At 39.9% G+C, this 19,779-nt stretch overlaps 1 protein-coding gene across 1 annotated transcript in view; it reads left to right on the top strand.

The window, feature by feature from the left end:
* MYO1E (myosin IE) overlaps window positions 1-19,779 on the top strand; it is a 216,505-nt gene that overhangs the window by 103,505 nt on the left and 93,221 nt on the right. Inside the window, exons 3-4 of the mRNA XM_005685707.3 lie at window positions 5,228-5,317; window positions 8,402-8,496. Coding sequence (XP_005685764.2) covers window positions 5,228-5,317; window positions 8,402-8,496 — 185 coding nt within the window. The remainder of the gene's footprint in view (window positions 1-5,227; window positions 5,318-8,401; window positions 8,497-19,779) is intronic.

Genomic DNA, 19,779 nt, shown 5'->3' with positions numbered 1-19,779 from the left:
TCAGAGACTTAGAAAACAAACTTATGGTTGCCAGGGGGAAGGGATGGTTAGGGAGTTTGGGAAGGTCATATACATACTCCTATATTCAAAATGAATAGCCGACAAGGACCTGTTGTATAGCACATGGAACTCTACTCAGTGTTATGGGCCAGCCTGGATAGGAGGGGAGCTTGGGAGAGAATCGATACATGTATATGTATGGCTGAGTCCCTTCATTGTTTACTTGAAATTACTGCAACATTGTTAATTGGCTATACCCCAAAACAAAATAAAAAGTTTAAAGTTTAAAAAATAAAATAGAGTATGAGCTATTTTAAACATAAAAAAGTTAAACTTTTCCTTATAAGACCATTAAAAACAAATTTATAGAAGCAGCGCTACCATCACATTTCATAAAAGAAAGAATATTTCAACACCCCCCAAACAGAAAGGAAATAGTTTAAGAGTAAAGGATGGCCTTTATACTGGAAAAATTGGACTTTATGAAAAATTGAGGGCTCTCTTTCTCTTTTTGTCATTCTTGTTGCGGATCAGTGAAAGCTTATGGATCCATGGACAAACATTTGGGAGCCAGTCAATTAGAGATCTGTTGGCTCTCTTCTGTCTTGCGTATTCTGTTGGCAATAATAAGATGGCATTTATTTTATTTCCTTTTTTTAAAAAATCATAGCCTTGTATATCTACATACAATTTGAAAGTTAGCCTTGGGCCACACCTTTCTAGCTAAAAGTTATGTGGGTAGAGACAGTGATGAAACAGCTTTTTCCAAAGGCACACCTGAATTATGCAGCAAGGAGTGGGAGTGAGTATTGGACTTATCTGGAAAGTGGCCCAACCCAGTAGAAGACCTGTGTGTGCCCTCTTGAAAGTAGCTGAGGTGTCTGCAGACCCAGGCAGGTGCGAAAAATATGTTTGTTTCCTTTAAATTCCAAATCAAATTCTCTTGTCTCCATTCTACTTTAAGTAAATTTGTAGCTACTTAGTATAGATAGGACCTACATTATCCATTTCAAACCAAACTTTGCTTATCAGGAGTCCCCCCTCAAATAATACTTCCCATGAGAAGCCCTACTGAAATCCTTCTTCCAGTCTGATTCATGACTCATTCATGATTGGTCTAGAATACTCCAAAAGTTTTTTTTCTCTGAACATCTCCTTGCCAGAATTTATATAGATTACTTAGTAAAAATCAAGACTGTGTCTTTTTCATAGCAACATAGCAGATTATTAACAGTAAAAAAAAAAAAAAAAGTTGCCTCCTATAGGAGTTCTTATGTTAACCCAATCCAGATTTATTTATTGGAGAACCAAGGTTGGGTTCAGTTCAATTCAGTTGCTCAGTCGTATCTAACTCTGTGACCCCATAGACTGCAGCACGCCAGGCCTCCCTGTCCATTACTGACTTCCGGAGTTTACTCAAACTCATGTCCGTTTAGTCGGTGATGCCATCCAACCATCTCATCCTCTGTCATCCCTCTCTCTTCTCGCCTTCAATCTTTCGCAGCATCAGGGTCTTTTCAAATGAGTCAGTTCTTCACATCAAGTGGCCAAAGTATTGGACTTCTAGCTTCAACATCAGTCCTTCCAATGAACATTCAGGACTGATTTCCTTTAGGATGGACTCATTGGATCTCTTTGCAGTCCAAGGGACTCTCAAGAGTCTTCTCAACACCACAGTTTAAAAGCATCAATTCTTCCACTCTCAGCTTTCTTTACAGTCCAACTCTTAGATCCATACATGACTACTGGAAAAACCATAGCCTTGACTAGACAGATCTTTATTGGTAAAATAATGTCTCTGCTTTTTAATATGCTGTCTAGGTTGGTCATAACTTTTCTTCCAAGGAGTAAGCATCTTTTAATTTCATGGCTGCAGTCACCATCTGCAGTGATTTTGGAGACCTCAGAAATAAAGTCAGCCACTGTTTCCACTGTTTCCCCATGTAGTTGCCATGAAGTGATTGGGACCAGATGTCATGATCTTAGTTTTCTGAGTGTTGAGCTTTAAGCCAACTTTTTCACTCTTCTCTTTCACTTTCATCAAGAGGCTCTTTAGTTCTTCTTCACTTTCTGCCATATGGGTGGTGTCATCTGCATATCTGCGGTTATTGATATTTCTCCTGGCAGTCTTGATTCCAGCTTGTGCTTCCTCCAGCCCAGTGTTTCTCATAATGTACTCTGCATACAGGTTTCTCAAGAGGCAGGTCAGGTGGTCTGGTATTCCCATCTCTCTCAGAATTTTCCACAGTTTATTGTGAGCCACACAGTCAAAGGCTTTGGCATAGTCAAGAAAGCAGAAATAGATGTTTTTCTGGAACTCTCTTGCTTTTTCCATGATCCAGCAGATGTTGGCAATTTGATCTCTGGTTCCTCTGCCTTTTCTAAAACCAGCTTGAACATCTGGAAGTTCACGGTTCACATACTGTTGAAGCCTGGCTTGGAGAATATTGAGCATTACTTTGCTAGCATGAGATGAGTGCAGTTGTGCGGTAGTTTGAGCATCCTTTGGCATTGCCTTTCTTAGGGACTGGAATAAAAACTGACTTTTTTCAGTCCTGTGGCCACTGCTGAGTTTTCCAAATTTGGTGCTATGGCTCAGGTCCTCTAGCAACTGTTTTTTGGGGGTTTTTTTTAAGATTTTTTTTTTTTTAATGTGGACCATTTTTAAAGTCTTTATTGAGTTTGTTACAGTACTGCTTCTGTTTAATGTGTTGGTTTTTTGGCCATAAGGTATGTGGGTTCTTTGCTCCCCAACCAGGGATGGAACCTGCACCCACTGCATTGGAAGGCAAAGTCTTAACCACTGGACCATCAAGTAAGTCTCCTTGCTGTTGTTCAGTCACTAAGTTGTGTCTGACTCTTTACGAACCCATGGACTGCAGAATATCAAGCTTCCCAGTCTTTCACTATCTCCCAATGAACTGGGCATAGGGAGCTTGGTAATCTGATCCAACCATCTCATTGTCTGTTGCCCCCTTCTCTTTTGCCCTCAATCTTTCCCAGCATCAGGGTCTTTTTCAATGAGTATACTCTTGCCAGTCCCCCTCTAGCAGCTCTTTATTCTCTGAATGCAATGATCAGTTCATTCAGGTGGCATTCATAGTAGTCCCTTTACAGCTAAGGAAGAAGCACCCGTTCTCCAGATGTAGGCGTAGACATCTCCCTCTTCTGAAATGAATGTGAGCATAGTAATGTTGTATTTTCTGAATATTGAAAATTTCTCTTGCCTCAGTTTCCTCCTAGTAAAATAGGATTAAAATAGTATCCAGGTTGTCATCAGGAACTTAGATTGATGCCATCTGTACATGTATGTGTTCTATCAATGTTTGTTTTTATCAACACTTGTTGAGTCTTGACTGCAACACCACGCACACTGATGACCTGCTTATTAAATCTAACAATAAACCTGCTCTAAATCTTACCTCAAAAAAAGTCGGCTTCTAATCTGTTGTTGGCCTCCTCTGACTTTGGCACTTGGAACCACGTTTTCTCTTGGCCCTTCTTCCATAATTCTGGAGTGATTTTCAGTTATTCACCGCCTCATCTGCGTTTTCTTTCAGTGCCACGGTCTGCCCCTGTGCCTGAACGCTGCAGGGTGCCTCTGGGTGTGCTGAGCAAAGGGACCTATCTTCTCTACTGCCACTGGATTGGCTGAATGAACTTTTTGACCAACCCACTATTTCACGTCCAGCCCTTCTGAATCTGAAAATCTTTCTGTTTAGAAAAAGCAAGCAAAATTGCAGCCAAATCATTCCCCATTCTTCCCTTCATGTATAAATATTATGTTTTAAATATTATATGATCCATTCCACACTTGACTCATTTGTGTTCAATAATACTAACACTGCTTCTCAGAGGTGACACGGTGAGCATCTTGAAGTATATGAATTAAGGAAACTGCCTCTACAACATATCAGACATTGTGCTGAGCATTTGATACTGTTTTGCTTAATTCTCATAACAAAACCTATCAAGTAGGTTCTATTTACCCCATCATCTAATCACCACCACTCAGAGATGAGAATTGCCCAAGGCCAGAATAGAATAGAACTGGGCATAGGGAGCTTGGAAATCTGATCAAACTTCATTGTGTTGCTCTATTTGACACTCAGGTCCTAATACATAAATGTCCCTTTGGGGAAGGAAATCTCACAGCTTTCAGAGATCAAACCTGCATTCCCTGCATTATGAGGCAGAGTCTTAACCACTGGACCACCAGGGAAGTCCCAGCTTTACACTCGTAACTGCAAAATTTCTAAACATTTAGAAGTCATTGATTAAAAGAAACAATTTTGAGTATTGTATATGGTTTGTTTTTTGTTGATGTTTGCATTTTTTAATGGTATTTTTACATCAGTTCTCTCTGCTTTGTCTACTGCTGTATATCCCCAGCATACGTAACAGTTCCTGGCAAGTTGTAGACATCCAATTCAAACTAGTTGGTTGTTATATGATAAATGGAAATATTTTGTATGTTATAATAGCACTTCATTTTGGGGACGTAAATAATACATTTTCTTCTGAGGGGCCTTCGAGAATTTCCCATACATAAAGGTGGGAAGGTGTAAACCTTCTTCCCTAAACCTGGTCTATGCTCAGATGCTCAGTTGTGTCCGATTCTTGGACACATGAACTGTACCTCTATGGACTATAGTCCATCAGACTCCCCTGTCCTTGGAAGTTTCCAGGCAAGAAGACTGGAGTGGGTTGCCTTCTCCAGGTTCCTTCTCCAAAACTTGATCTATATGCATTTGTAATTTTCTGCTATGAATTCTACTTATGGATACAACTCAGTTCTCCATGGCTTCTGAAGAGCAGGACTGTGCAGTTCATCTTATATCCCTCTGTTTATTAAACAAATAAATGAATATGTTCTGAGTATACCTAAGAGATACCAAGGAAAAAATATTTGCTCTTTTTAGTCCTTGATCATTTGGTTTTTTATCCCTAGCCATGCATGTCACCAGTCTTGAGAGAATGTGTTTAAATTCACTTAATGATTTATTTTTGTAACACCTTGGTAATTAAGTTCATTACTCTTCCTGAAGAACAAAACCTGAACTACTTGGTAATTGCTTTTGTCTTTATTTATAATCTTTTAGAAAACAAGCCCATGAGCTTTTCATTGGGACAATCATTATGAATTCTTGATAACATCTGGTTGCTTAATTCGAAAAATGTGTAGCTGTGAAGATTAATGATAGACCTTAACTGGATTTAAATTCAGACATATATAGGATCCGTATTAATCTCAGTCAACCCTTTCAAACAGATGCCATATTTTGGGGAAAAGGAAATTGAAATGTACCAAGGAGCGGTAAGTTACATGCCACATAAATTACTGCAGTGTTTGGGGCTTTTATGATGTATGGGCAATTGAAGTTGGCCATATATTTGCATTTTCTTATATAAATTATTTATTGGGGAGCTTAAATAGGTGACATTGTTTGATTTTTTAAATGATGTGCTGCTCTTTAGAGTACAGCTCAAAAAAGGCATAGGACTATTAATATTGGAACATTATATACAATGTTAGTTTAATGGAATGTAGGACTTACAGCTTCAGGCATCTTCCACATACGTCACAAAACTCTAAAGAGTAAAAAATTCAGTAATCGGTAAAAAATATAAATTGGGCAGTGGGAACCATTCTCTCCAAATCACTGAAACCGTGGCTATGACTGGAACATGGAAAGCAAATCTTTTTTTATTTCATTCAGACCCAGCTCCGTAGCCATTTCAGTTGTGACATAAAAATAGAATCTGTAATCCTAATTCATGTGTTTCATTCTCTGGCTCATCACTTCCCCAGGCCTCCCCATCTCTACATCTTTTTCCTTCCCTCTTTCCTTTGCAGCAGAAGCACAAGAGCGTTCATTAATCCTGACCCCTGGAAAACAAACAAAAGGGAGCCCACACAAATTCATCAGTTGAAGTGGAAGGCAATTTACCCAGAGCAAGAGCCCACCCCATTGTTGCCAGATGAATGGTGCTGGTAGCTGGAGCCGAAGGAGGCTGCCACGCGAAAGACCTTTGATAATGCTGCCTTTATGGGAGCCCAGCACAAGGGAAACACTGTCGGCAGAGGCTGGGCCCTGCCCTGGCGCCCTGATCAGGAGGGCCCTGGGGCAGCCGGGACGGAGCTGGCTTGGAGTCTGCAGTGACAGCCAAGGCAGGGTGGATGGAAGCGCTGTGTGTTCGTGCTGTTTCTTTCCAGTTCTCTGAAAAGCGTTCTCACATGAGTCCCTTTTAGACCATTCATCTTTTGAAGAGTTCTTTTTAAAGAAATGCTCTAGAATTTTAAAAAATATATTTATTTTAAACTGCTGATGGCAACAGAATGTTGCAAAATTGGTATTTACTTAGTGCCAGGTCCTATGTTTATGTTTGCAACAATAATAAAGCAGCCCTGGATGCTGGCTGTGTATTACTATGTGTGCCTATTTCACAGATGAGGAAACGGAGGCTCATAGAGGTGAAGTAATTGAATCTGTTGAGTGTTGGAGCTAGGAACTGAAGTCAGGTCTCAGTGACTTTCAGGGGTTTTCAGGCAAGGGCAGAATCAGGTAGAGGAAATGGCTACCCTGCAGTTTTTATCATGCATGCTCAGTAGCTTCAGTTGTGTCTGGCTCTTTGCGACCCTATGAACCATAGCCCGCCAGGCTGCTCTGTCTAAGGGATTCTCCAGGCAAGAATAATGGAGTGGGTTGCCATGCCCTCCTCCAGGGATAATTCTCATCAGTAGCTGAAAAATACCATGAGCCCAGAGATGAGAAACCCATTGGAAAAATAGTGATACATAGAGGTTAAGTATAACTAGTTAAGTGGCTTTGAGGCCTTACTGGGCAATGACTTGCCCACTCCTTTCCCTCCGCTGCTCACAGCTTTCACTCCACTCTATTTCCATTTTTTATTTTTATTTTTGGCTATGCCATGTGGCATGTGAGGTCTTAGTTCCCTGACCAGGCATTGAACCTGTGTCCCTGGCAGTGAATGCAGAGTCTTAACCAGTGGACTGGCAGGGAATTCCCTTGTTCTCTTTCCTTTTCCTCTATTTCCAGAGAGGTATTAAATGTAATCGTGAATGAGCATCCTGCAGTCCCATCCCTTGACTGTGAAATGAAGGCAGGAATGACATATTTTTGTCCCTATATAGAATTATCCAGCTCAACAGTCTCAGGAATGAGTTTTAGACCTCACTGAGCAGTTTCCCTCCTGGGGCCCCTATTCACACATAGGGAGCCATGGGCACTGGATACACTGATGCTTAACTTGGGTGCAGACATCAAAGCAGTCACCCCTCCTCCTCGTCGCTCAGCTCTGATCCGCCAGAGCTTGCGATGAGTGGCCATTTCTGGGGCAGGCCCCTTATGATATAGTAAGTTGTATAATAAGACTCAAAGTTGGGGTGCAGTACATTCTACTTTACCTCTGTGTTTCACTAACCTTTGCTAATTACTTTCCTGTGCGTCGTCTCAGCTACCTTGTGAGACGTGGATACCGTGGACCTTGTTATCCCCCTGTAGAGACGGGGACCAGAGAAGGGAAGACAGAGTCTAAATGTCTTCTCACTCTGGATGTGACTTTCTTCTCACTCTCCTATGTTACACAGTCTTAAATTTAAGGGGTGTTCTTTCTCCAGCTTTCCACCATATGAAGTGTTTTTCTTTTTAGTGACTTTGGTGGGAGTGGTAGAAGTGGTGCCAAGAAATGGAAGAAAGCAGGGCTGAAGTCGTCCTGACACAGTGAATTTACTGGTGGATTTATATTATGCATAGCTCAGATATCCCATGAGACTCAAGTACAAACCCACTGTCTTGGTGTGCTAGGAATTTTTGTTTTTCCATGTTGAGATGGAGCAAACTGGTCAATCCTGTTTATCCCTCTAAAGAACCACACCTCCTGCCGCCTTCTTATGGAAACTAAGTTTTTTTCCTTTTATTCTAATAGTCTCAGTTTCCTCTAGGGTCCCAAGATCTCCAACTTGCCTCTTAGGGAAAACAAAAATAATGTAGAAATTCTGATTTAGTACAGGTCAGATCCAGGTTTTTAGTAGGCCTCTCCTAAGACCTGTTGCCCAAATACCTTTCAGAGACCTTTACAAATGGAATGTGGCCTGCAGAGGCGTGCTGCGGGTAGAAGGGCGTGGTGGTGGAGTACCTGGAGACCGTGGGTCACGTCTGAAGGCTGACTCACTCATAGGCCTACAGAAAAGTCCGTCCACATTCCTTCCATCTTCATTGTGTTAAGGGTACCTCCTCAGGACCTTAGCAACTTTATGATTCTTGTATTACGCAGCCTTTAAGACGGGGACTGTACAGTGGCATGTTCATTTCCAAAGGAAGAGAAGAAATGTGTTGCTTTTGTCTGACCGTGGTTTTGTTTTGTTTTGCTTTTCTAGGCACAGTATGAGAACCCACCGCATATCTATGCTCTTGCAGATAATATGTACAGAAATATGATAATTGACAGAGAGAACCAGTGTGTCATCATCAGGTATGGAGAAGAGCAGTTTTGGGTCCAGGGAACCCAAGACCATGCTGTGCATAGGACGCTGTCAGCAGCAGTGCTTTTGCAATAGTTGCTCATTTCAGAGTCTGGTCAATGTGTCTGAGTAACAAGTAGCCTGTTAGCTTCGCCTTGGTGTCTTTTATAACTTCAGATCATAAAGCTTCGGGCTTCCGTGAGGTTGCTTTTTGTACCCATGTCACTTGAAGCGTTAAGGGCACATGGTTCTTTCTCTGATTGTCATCAGGCCTGGAAATAAAAATCTCAAGACACTTCCCCTCCCATTTGGGATTGTATTGTGGTTTTACTCTGGATTGGAGATCCTTTATGTTACAAGTATAGTAAGCATGTGTCACTAGTTTGTCAGCTAGAGTCCTTTTTTCCTAGGTCCTTTTTCCTTAATATTTCGAGTTTGAACTTTTTTGGGTTTTTTGTTGTTGTTGTTGTTATTTGCTTTTAATTTTCTGAAGGCATTACTGGTCAAAGCCAGCATTAGGCATCCACAGCTATATTTCACAATCCTTTTAACCTGACCCAGCTCTGAGTCTTTGCTGCTTTTACAATTTTGTTTACTGTTACAAACATTTTCAAACATACAGAAAACACAAGCAATCCATATTTCCATCACTTAGAACTTGCCATTTGTTAACATTTTGTTTGTTCGTCTTTTTAGTGCTTTAATTTTTTAATTCTTAATATTTTAAATGAAAGTTAAAGTAAAAAATCCTAATTGTAATTTACAAGCATACACAAAATTACGAAAAGTATTATAATAAGCCCAATGTATCTGTCATCTACTTTGTACATTTATTAATATATGGCCAACCTTGTTTTATGTAGTCCTCCTACTCTGCCCCCACTTGATTCAGTCGTAGGTAGAAAATAATTTCATTTGTCAGTAATTCAGGGTATACCTCTAAAAGACCATTCTTATCACAACTGAAAAAAAATGAGTAATTCCTTCAGTATGATTTAATATTATTGGTATTCCAATTCCACGATTGCCTTATAAATTCCTTTTTTTTTTTTTTACAGTTGATTTATTTTTATTTAGGTTTCAAAGGCTCATGTTTCATACTTAGCTGTATGTCTCTCAGGTCTTATAATCGTTAATACTTCTCTCTTATTCTTTTTGTTTTCTTGGTGTTTATTTGTTAAAGAAAAAGATTTGTCCTGTAGAATTTTCTGCCACCCGGTAATAGCTAGTTGCATCCCGTGACTTTGCACTGTCCCCTGTATTTCCTGTAAATTGACAGGCTTTGAAAGCTTGATTAGGTTCAGTTTCAATTTTTTAGCAAAAATGCTCCATCACTGATGCCTTGCACTTAATGCCTGTTTGGCTAACTTTTTGTGATGTTCAGATTTCCATTGAGTCCATCCATTATAAATTCTCATTTCACAATCATTTAATTAATGTTTAGAAAATAATTTTCTAATTGTATTCCTTCTAAATTAATTTATTAATTGGAGTTTTCATTTGTTTATAATAAAATACAATCTAGATGGGAAAATTGGATAAAAAGCTTGACTTGTTATTTTTATTTACTAATTTTTGAAGCAATAAGTTGATGCCCTAGCAGCCTCCCAAAGTATCATGTTTTTGTTTTAAGTATCATTCTATATTGGTGGGTTTTAAATACCGTACCTGTTTAACTACACTGCGGTTTTTCTTTTAGGTTCAAATAGTCCTAACTTTGGCTTGTGAGAGTCCTTTGTATCGGCTCCTTTGTCCCTTTAATATGACTCCAGTGGTCTTTGATAGTTTTCTTGTATAAGATGTTCCAGGCTTATCTTGTACGTTTTCTGCCAAGCCTTAGGTTCAGCCATTTCATCAGAAAGCCCTGGCTCATTTTAATGGGAAACAGTATTTAGAGACCATCAATCTACTGATGAAGAGTGCTCACTGCTGTGTGTTAATGGTGCTTCTTGTTCTTTTCAGAGGACAAAAGCAAGGAATATGAACTTTTTAAGAAAAATATGAAACATCAATTCACACTGATAATGTCCAGTTCATTTGTAAGATTATAGAGTTTTTATTTATTTGGATTTTATATTTGAATGCCATTTCTCTTATTCTGAAAACCTTGGTTCCTGATGATATTGTTAGAAGTGTTTGTGCTATACTATGTCTGTGCATAAAATTACAAATAAATAATTAAGTATATACTTATACTTAAGTGTATATTTACAAAAGATATATTGCACAGTAAATAATGGGGTAAAGCAAATAAATAATTCTATTAATGCTCTAAGATAACAATACCAACATTATTTGTAGCAATACTATTTCACTTTTAAATTTCTTTTTTCTTTTATGTCCTTAGGATGTACAGTCAAAATATTGGATTTTAGAAGTCATTTAACATAATACTTTTCTGTGTCATTAACATGCCAATTTGACCTACAATTAGGTTCCTGTATTTCATTTTGGATTTTAGAAGTTTAAATTTTTCATTTTAATTTTGTTTTAAAATTGTTTAAACTATTTACATGGTTCCAAAGTCAAAACTATAAAACACTGAGGCATTTTAAGATACAGACTTCATGATATTTTATCTCCAAAGATCATGATATTTTATCTCCAAAGATTTCCATATGTATCTCAAAATATTTTCTAATTTAGCCCCAGTACCAGTATCACAACTAAATAATAAATAAGCAATCCACATTTAAATTTCTCTAATTGTTGCAAACATGTCCTTTCTTGCCAGTTTATGTAAATCAAGGAACACTGGCTACATTTGGTGAGTCATTTTTTTGGTCTTACCAGAGTTCCTTTCTCCCTTTTTTTTCCCATTGACTTAGTTAAGAGAACAACCCAGTTTTCCTATAGACACCTTTTAGATAGGTCCAGTTGCTTCCTCATGGTCTCATTTCTCCACTTCCTTCAATTTTCTGCAAATTGAAAGTTAGATCTAAATTCTTAATTAGCTTCAGGCTAAGCCTTTCAGAAGGAACACTTGTGTGTTGATGAGTCTGGTTACTGAATTGGAAATGGTTCTGTTTGTTCCCAAGTGGAAGTCACTGGCCAGTAGAGAGGTGGGACATGTTTTCTTGACTCAGATTAAATGAGAGAGGACAGGATGAGTTTTCTAACATATTCCCTTGCCCTTTCTCCTTTCTTCTGGGCCCCTAGTAAGATGAGAAGAAAAGGAATGGTCTTGTTGCATGAGTTTCCTCAGTTCGGAGCTGCTTCCGTTTTTCCTAGTTCACCTTTCTCCCTCTCTCAGATCTCCTCAGTTGGACCCACAGGAGACACTTGCTCTGAGGCAGGACATGTGCCCACTTCTAGGAGCCTTCTTTTCAGTGTTCAGGTGGCAAAGACTTGAAAGCCCTGCCCCCGGGAATTCTACTGCAGTCTCTGTGCTGGCAGAGATACAGGAGATGGCAGGACAAGGAGCTGCTTTGACCTCTGACATTAACCACCCAAGTCAGGCCAGACTTCACATGTGAAAGGCACAGTTCTCCATGAGACACCAGCTGCAGGTTGCGAGGTTCCCACCACCTCCTTGGTTTCATCACTGCAACAACTCACAAAAGTCACGAGAGCCCTGGACTTATGGTTACAGTTTTATTAGAGCAAAAGGATACAAAGCAGAACCAGGAAAAAGTAGAGACACAAGGGCAAGGTCTAGGCGGGGTCCAGATGTGCGGCTTCCAGCCTTCCTCCCCACATGGAGCCATGGACAGTGTCATGTCCTTCCAGGTATGGCGTGGGAACTGACAACACTACTGCCAACTAGAAAGTTCACCTGGGCCTTTGGTGTCCAGAGGTTTTATTTGGGCTCAGTCATATACTGCCTGCATGACTGACCTGTAGCCTCCACCCCTCCTGAAGACTTGGGCTGATATGTGTAGTCTCCATGTCCTCCAGGAATCACAACTTAGATGCAGCTTTCCAAATCTCTGCTCATAAACCTTTGTCCAGTTCCCAAATCTCCCAGGCAAATAGAGACTCTCTTGTCAGGAAGGATGTTTCAGGGCCCTAGAGAATTACCTCCCCAAAGCCTGACCTCTCTCTGTGTTAATTCTGTATTACCCAAGAGCTGTGCTTTGTCTGCTTTGAGAAAGTAGCTTTGCTTCCTCTGGCATGCCATGGTTCACTCTCACCCACTCTGTGATCCTGGGCAGCAAATTCAGCAGTTGTCTGGCCCTCTCTTCCTTGTGAGTGAACTGATTGACTTCTGAGGTCTCTGAGGTTTGGGAGTTTTGGAACCCTTTCTTCCAAATAATGCTCAGGGAACTGGAAGGCAGAGGAATACTGTTCTGGGTAGAGAAACCCAAGTTTGCAGCCATGACATGGCAGAGCTGGGTGTGGGTTCGGCCAGGGCTCCTGCCTGAATGCATTTGTGAACAGAAAACAAAACCAGCCTTCCTGGAGGCTGGAAAAGAAGTCTGCTCCTTATGCAAAGGGCTTCTGCCATATCTGGAGAGACTAGGAATTTTTAGTATCATTTAATTAGAAAATTAAAAATGAATGATGATCTAATCTTTCTTGTGTTCCTTTTAGACTTTGACCTTCCGATTTCCCTGCTATATGACCTTATCCACATGATGAAATGAATACCCTTTATTTTTTACTCATCTATTTTTAATTTTAAAATAAATTATTCATTTATTTTAAAATCTGATTTATTAAACATTTTATTAAATAATGCATGTATATAAATATTTTTTGTTTAATGCATTTCACTTTAGAGAGAAATATTTGGGATTTCCATGACAATACATATTTTATGCATTTTTAAATCTCGGTATGGAAGAAAATGAAATGAAGACCAGATACATTTATAGTAAAAAAGTATTTTAAAAGAAAATTATATTCAAGTAACAAGAAAAATTTTATGTTTTTTAAATTTATTTATTTTAATTGGAGGCTAATTACTTTACAATATTGTAGTAGTTTTTGCCATATATTGACATGAATCAGTCATGGGTATACATGTGTTCCCCATCCTGAACCCCCATCCCACCTCCCTCCCCTACGATTTTTTCTAAATTGGAGTGTGATTGACCCACAGCACTATGTTAGATCCAGATGCACAGCATAGTGATTCAGTATTTCTGTACATTACGAAGTGAGAGCCATGAAATCACACTCTTAGATGGGACAGTGCTGTACACAGAACCAATATTATCAGTTCCTCCCAATCTTATGTTTTCTAAAGAGGTGAATGCAGTGATAGGATGGACTGGCAGCTGACTATTTCTGGATAGAAATCAGTGTAACAGATTGAATTTTATTTTTATTTATCTTAGAAGATTTTTGGCTGCACGGGGTCTTCGTTGCTGTGCTTGGGCTCGTCTCTTGGGGGGGTTACTCTCTAGTCGCAGTGCACAGGCTTCTCACTGTGGTGACTTCTCTTGAGCCCAGCTCTAGGCACGTGGGCTTCGGTAGTTATGGCACATGGACTCAGTAGTTGCAGCTTGCCGGCTCCCAAGCACCGGCTCAGTAGTTGTGGCGCACAGGCTTAGTTGTTCCAAGACATGTAGAATCTTCCCAGACCATGGAGAGAACCCATGTCCCCTGCATTAGCAATGGAATTCTTAACCCCTGAACCCCCAGAAAATTCCCTGAACGACCAGAAAAGCAAATTGAATTTTAAGAGAGAGAAATCAAGAAAGAAGACAGGCTGTTTTGTCAAGCAGAGACCTCCATCTAAGTCTTGGCTTTGAGTTTGTTTTTTTAAGGTGAAGTATAGTTGATGTACAGTAATATATATATATAGGTATATAGTGATTTACAATATTTAAAGGTTATGCAGTTACTATAAATTGGCTATATTCGTGTGCTGTACAATATATCCTTGTAGCTTACTTTATACTTACCAGTTTGTACCCCTTGATTCTCCTACCCCATCTTTCCCCTCCCCGCTTCCCACTGATCCACGAGTTTGTTCTCTTTGTGAGTCTCTTTTTTGTTACATTTACTAGTTTTTTGTGTTAATTAGATTCCACATGTAAGTGAGATCGTACAGTGTTTGTCTTTCTCTATGTGACTTATTTCACTTAGCATGATGCTCTCCAAGTCGACCCAGGTTGCTGCAAAGACAAAATTTCATCCTTTGTGTGTAGCTGAGTAGTATTGCATTGTGTACGTGTACCGCATCTTCTTTATCCGTTCATCTGTTGACAGACACTTAGGTTGTTTCTGTGTCTTGGCAGTTTTAAATAATGCTGGAGTAACCATTGGAATACATGCATCTTTTTATCTTTCTCTAATTGATGGTATATCTATATATGTGTGTTAGTTGCTCAGTCGTGTCCCACTGTTTGTGGCCCCATGGACTGTGGCCCACCAGGCATCTCCATCCATGGGATTCTCCAGGTAAGAGTACTGGAGTGGGTTGCCATTCCCTTCTCCATATATATATATGGTTTCCCTGGCAGCTGGTAAAGAATCTGCCTGCAATGCAGGAGACACTCCTGGGTTGGGAAGATCCACTGGAGAAGGGATAGGCTACCCACTCCAGTATTCTTGGGCTGCCCTCGTGGCTCAGCTGGTAAAGAATTCACCTGCAATGCAGGAGACCTGGGCTCGATCCCTGGGTTAGGAAGATACCCTAGAGAAGGGAACGGCTACCCACTCCAGTATTCTGGCCTGGAGAATTCCATGGACTGTATAGTCCATGAGGTCACAAAGAGTCAGACATGACTGAGTGACTTTCACTTCACTTCACTTCATATGTATGTATACACACACACATGTATACATACATATGTATACATTACACACACACATGTATACATACATATGTATACATTACACACGCAGGAATGGAATTATGGAATTGCTGGGTCATTCTATTAGAGTAGTTCTATTTTTAGCTTTTTGAAAAATCTCCATGCTGTTTTCCACGGTGGTTGCACCAATCTACATATCCACCAGCAGTGTACAAGGGTTCCCTTTTTTCCACATCCTTGCCAACACTTGTTCTTTGCGTTCTTTTTGATGATGGCCATTCTGACAGGTGTGAGGTGAAATCTCAGTGTGTTTTTCATTTGCATTTCCCTGATGATTAGTGACGTGGCGCATCTTTTCATGTTCCTGTTGGCCATCTGCATTTCCTCTTTGGAAAAGCATCTATTCAGTTCTTCCCATTTTTTAAATCGGGTTGTCTGTTTTTTTGATATTGAGTTCTATGAGCTGTTTCTGTCTCTTGCCCAGATTGCTGTCCCTGTCTGGAGTTACTTTCCCAGCCAAGGCTGTTCTCATCGACTTCAACCCAGTGATTCTTCATCCTTTGAATTTCAGTAGCAGTTCATATACCCCTAATTTTCCACCTATTTAATATATGTTTTTAAAATTATATTGAAGTATAGTTGGTTTGCAATGTTGTGTTAATTTCTGTTCTACAGCAAAGTGATATTAAAAAATATATCCTTTTAAAAAATATTATTTTCCGTTATGGTTTATCACAGGATATTGAATATAGTTCCCTGTGCTATACAGTAGGACCTTATTGTTTATCCATCCTATTTATACTAGTTTGCATCTGTCAACCCTAAACCTCCAATCTTTCTCACCCCTACCTCCCTTCCCTCTTGGCAACCACGTCTGTTCTCTGTATCTGTGAGTCTGTTTCTGTTTCGTAGATATGTTCATTTGTGTCGTATGTCAGATTCCACATGTGAGTGATATCATATAGTATTCTCTTTCTGACTTCACTTAGTATGATACTCTCTAGGTCCATCCATGTTGCTTCAGATGACATTATTTCATCCTTTTTATGGCTGAGGAATATGCCATTGTGTGTGTGTGTGTTCACATACATACTTGGACATCTTCTCTATCAATTCTGTTGATGAATACTTGTTGCCATAGTGCTGCTAAGAACATAGGGGTTCACATTTCTTTTAGAATTATGGTTTTCTCTGGATATCTATCCAGGAGTAGGATTGCTGGATCATATGGCAACTCTATTTTTAGTTTTTTAGGTTACCTCCATACTCTTCACCATAGTTGCTACACCAATTTATATTCCCACCACCAGTATAGGAAGGTTCCTTTTTCTGCACACCTTCTCCAGCATTTGTTACCTGTAGCCTTTTTAAATGATGGCCATTCTGATCAGTGTGAGGGGGTACCCCATTGTAGTTTTGACTTGCATTTCTCTAATAATTAGCAACAAGGAGCATCTTTTCACATGTCTGTTGACCATCTGTATGTCTTCTTTGGAGACATGTTTGTTTAGGTCTTCTGCCCATTTTTCAGTTGGGTTGTTTGATTTTTTTTTTAACATTGAGCTGCATGAACTGTTTGTATATTTTGAAGATTAATCCCTTGTTGATCACATTGTTTGCAAATATTTTTTCCCAGTCTTTTTGTTTTATTTATGGTTTCCTTTGCTGTGCAAAAGCTTGTAAGTTTGATTAGGTCACATTTGTTTATTTTTGTTTTTATTTCTATTGCCTTGAGAGACTGACCTAAGAAAACACTGGTACAATTTATGTCAAAGAATGTCTTGCCTGTGTTCTCTACTCGGAGTTTTATACCACCTAGTTAATATTATTATCACTTTTTAAAATTTGCATGCACTCATTTTCAGTAGTTTTTCAATCCTTGCTGACTAGAAATTTATGTTTCTCTGTTGCACATAATACATGTTTATCATTTTGAAGCTTGAAATAAGCTCTAAGTGCTGTTTGCATTTAGAAAAGGGAGAGATTGATTTGGACTGAAATAAATAGCAAAAGTGTCACCAAGGTGTTGGGATTTGGGTTGAATCTTCCATATAGGATGGGTGGAATGAAGAAAACATTGATGGCTTGACAAATTCTGAAGCCCAAACCATATAATGGGGAGAACATGAGGAGGACATCAGTGTGGTGGTTAAAGAAAATTTACATTGACGAATGGTCCTTATAAATTACTTGAGGGCCAGAAATGGGTCTCTCCCTTCTGTTTCTGTATGACAGCCATATGGCATTTGTGTAGTAATGCAAGATTGGTTGATTTGGGGAGATATGGTTGATTGAGTGACATGTACCTCCTTGAATAACAGGCTGGGTAATCTACAGACAAGCTTTCGGGCCTCAGTGATGTCTTGCAGGCCTCTGAGCAGAGACATGGTACCACAGGAGGCTGGTTCACAAAGATGAGTCTATGGGTAGAAAAGAGAGGGACTCTTGAGCAAATATGGAGGTCTAGATGTTAAGATGATGAAGACCTGACCTGAGTTGGAAAGGCAAAGAGGAAACTGATGTGTGACCTTCCATAACCCTGTGAAGGAGTAAAGGAGTAGAAAGTGAGTGTGGATGCCAGGCAGTGTCAACAGAAAGCTACAAATAGCTCCCTTAGTATCATCCCTTGTCAATGATGAGCACCTGAAGACACAGGCAGACACCTGTGAACCCAGTAAATGAGCAACCCAAATCTGCTTAGCCCAGTAGTCTTCTGTGCTTTGGAATCCAGGATTTGTATTTGTATTTTAGAGTCATGCCTGTGGTAGCTTTAGACCTACTGGAGACATCTATGCAAATGTACTTAATAAAATAATACAGGATGAGAAGGGAAAGTGACAAGTTTTTCTCTTACTCTCTGCTATCTCTGTATCATCAGACTAGACCTTGGCACTCTAGCCAGAGACATTTCTGCAGCCCTTGCCAACTGACTTCTGTAAAGACTTAATGGGATCTTGGAGAATATTTATGTGGCAGCTTTACTGCTGCCATCAAAAGTGAATTCCTATCACTTTTGGCCTGCATCAGCTGTCTTAGTGCATTAAATATATATATGATGTTGATCTGAGAGCATCACATTTGGTGCAGTTTCTTTTCTTTTTTTTTTTTTTTTGCCACATGGTGAGGCTTGCAGGATCTGACTTCCATGACTGGGGTTCAAACCCAGGCCCGTGTCAGTGAAAGCATCCTAACCCCTGGATCACCAGGAAATTCCCCAGTTTCTAATATTTTTGCTTGAGATACTCAAGCAGCTGTTTTTATTCTGTCCTTAATGTATCTAACACCAGTTTGCAAAGTCTTGTTAGATTGTATCCTGAACATGTGACAAAGATCTATTTTTTAAAGAACAAATAAAGACATGAGAAATGTTTTGAAGGCGCATCGATAAGATTTAGTGGCTGAATTTGAGAATTTTCGTAGAGGAAAAAGAGACAGTTCAGCAATCTTAGATTCAATAGTGACAATGTCTGCTTCAAGAAACATTTTGAGTTTGGAATCCCTAAGATTTGCAGGAGTAAAGATGAAAGACAATTTAAAAAATTAGGTCACTTCTGATATTTGACTTATGTCTTATCTCTGCTGTCTGCCTCAGCACTATCAAGTGTCTCGTGGATTCTCGAGCTGTCTTCCTGTCTTTGATGTATTTCAGGAGCCTTTTATTGTTAGCATTGGAACTCTTTCCAATTTCTTGTTTATCCCAGCACCACCGTCCTTAGAAACTCCCTGTCCCTCTGGCCTGGCTTTGGGAGGCCCAGTCATCTCACACCCTGACTATGGGATTCTGCGTGAGGACTGCCCTCTGTCTGCAGTCTTGAAGAACTATGGCTCAAGTTTATCCTTTCATCCCAGATTCCCTGAAAATCTTACCTACCACCCTGAATTGAAGCGTGTTATTCAGGAAGCCCAACTCATTCACTAGTTTATATATTATCTATAATCATAATAGTAACCCCCTTTCAAGTACTTGCTTTGTATCTTAACATCCTTTACTTGTATCATTTACAACCTAGGAAACTAGATATTTGGGCTTCTGCTGGTGGCTCAGTGGTAAAGAATCCCCCCGCCAATGCAGGAGACGTGGGTTTGATCCCTGGGTCTGGAAGATCCCCTGTAGAAGGAAATGGCAACCCACTCCAGTGTTCTTGCATGAGAAATCCCATGGACAGAGGAGCCTGGTGGGCTATAGTCCATGGGATTGCAAAGAGTCAGACATGACTGAGCGTCTAAACAACAAAGTAGGTGTTATTACCCCCTTTATTGCAGATCAGGTAACTGAGTCTCAGAGAGGTAACGAAACATGTTAAGCATCTCACATTTGAAATGTGACAAGGCCATGTACCAAGCCAGGACTGCCTGGCTCCACTGTTACACTCTCTCTACTTTGCTGCTTTGAGCCAGAAGGTGTCAGCTTGTCTGGTTAGTCATCTGTTACCACCCATGGTAATGGGGTGCAGTGAAAAGGTCTCTGGTGTTGAGTCACAGGGCAAACTCGTTATTCTGTTCTGTAGAAAGTGTGTGACTTCTGCAAGCCTCAGTCACTTCATCTGCAAAATGGGGATTAATGTTGTTCAGTTGCTAAGTTGTATC

This window comes from Capra hircus, chromosome 10 (assembly GCF_001704415.2).
Source record: "Capra hircus breed San Clemente chromosome 10, ASM170441v1, whole genome shotgun sequence".
Taxonomy (NCBI): domain Eukaryota; kingdom Metazoa; phylum Chordata; class Mammalia; order Artiodactyla; family Bovidae; genus Capra; species Capra hircus.
The sequence above is the reverse complement of the archived record's forward strand: the minus strand, read 5'-3'. Positions and strand labels throughout refer to the sequence as shown.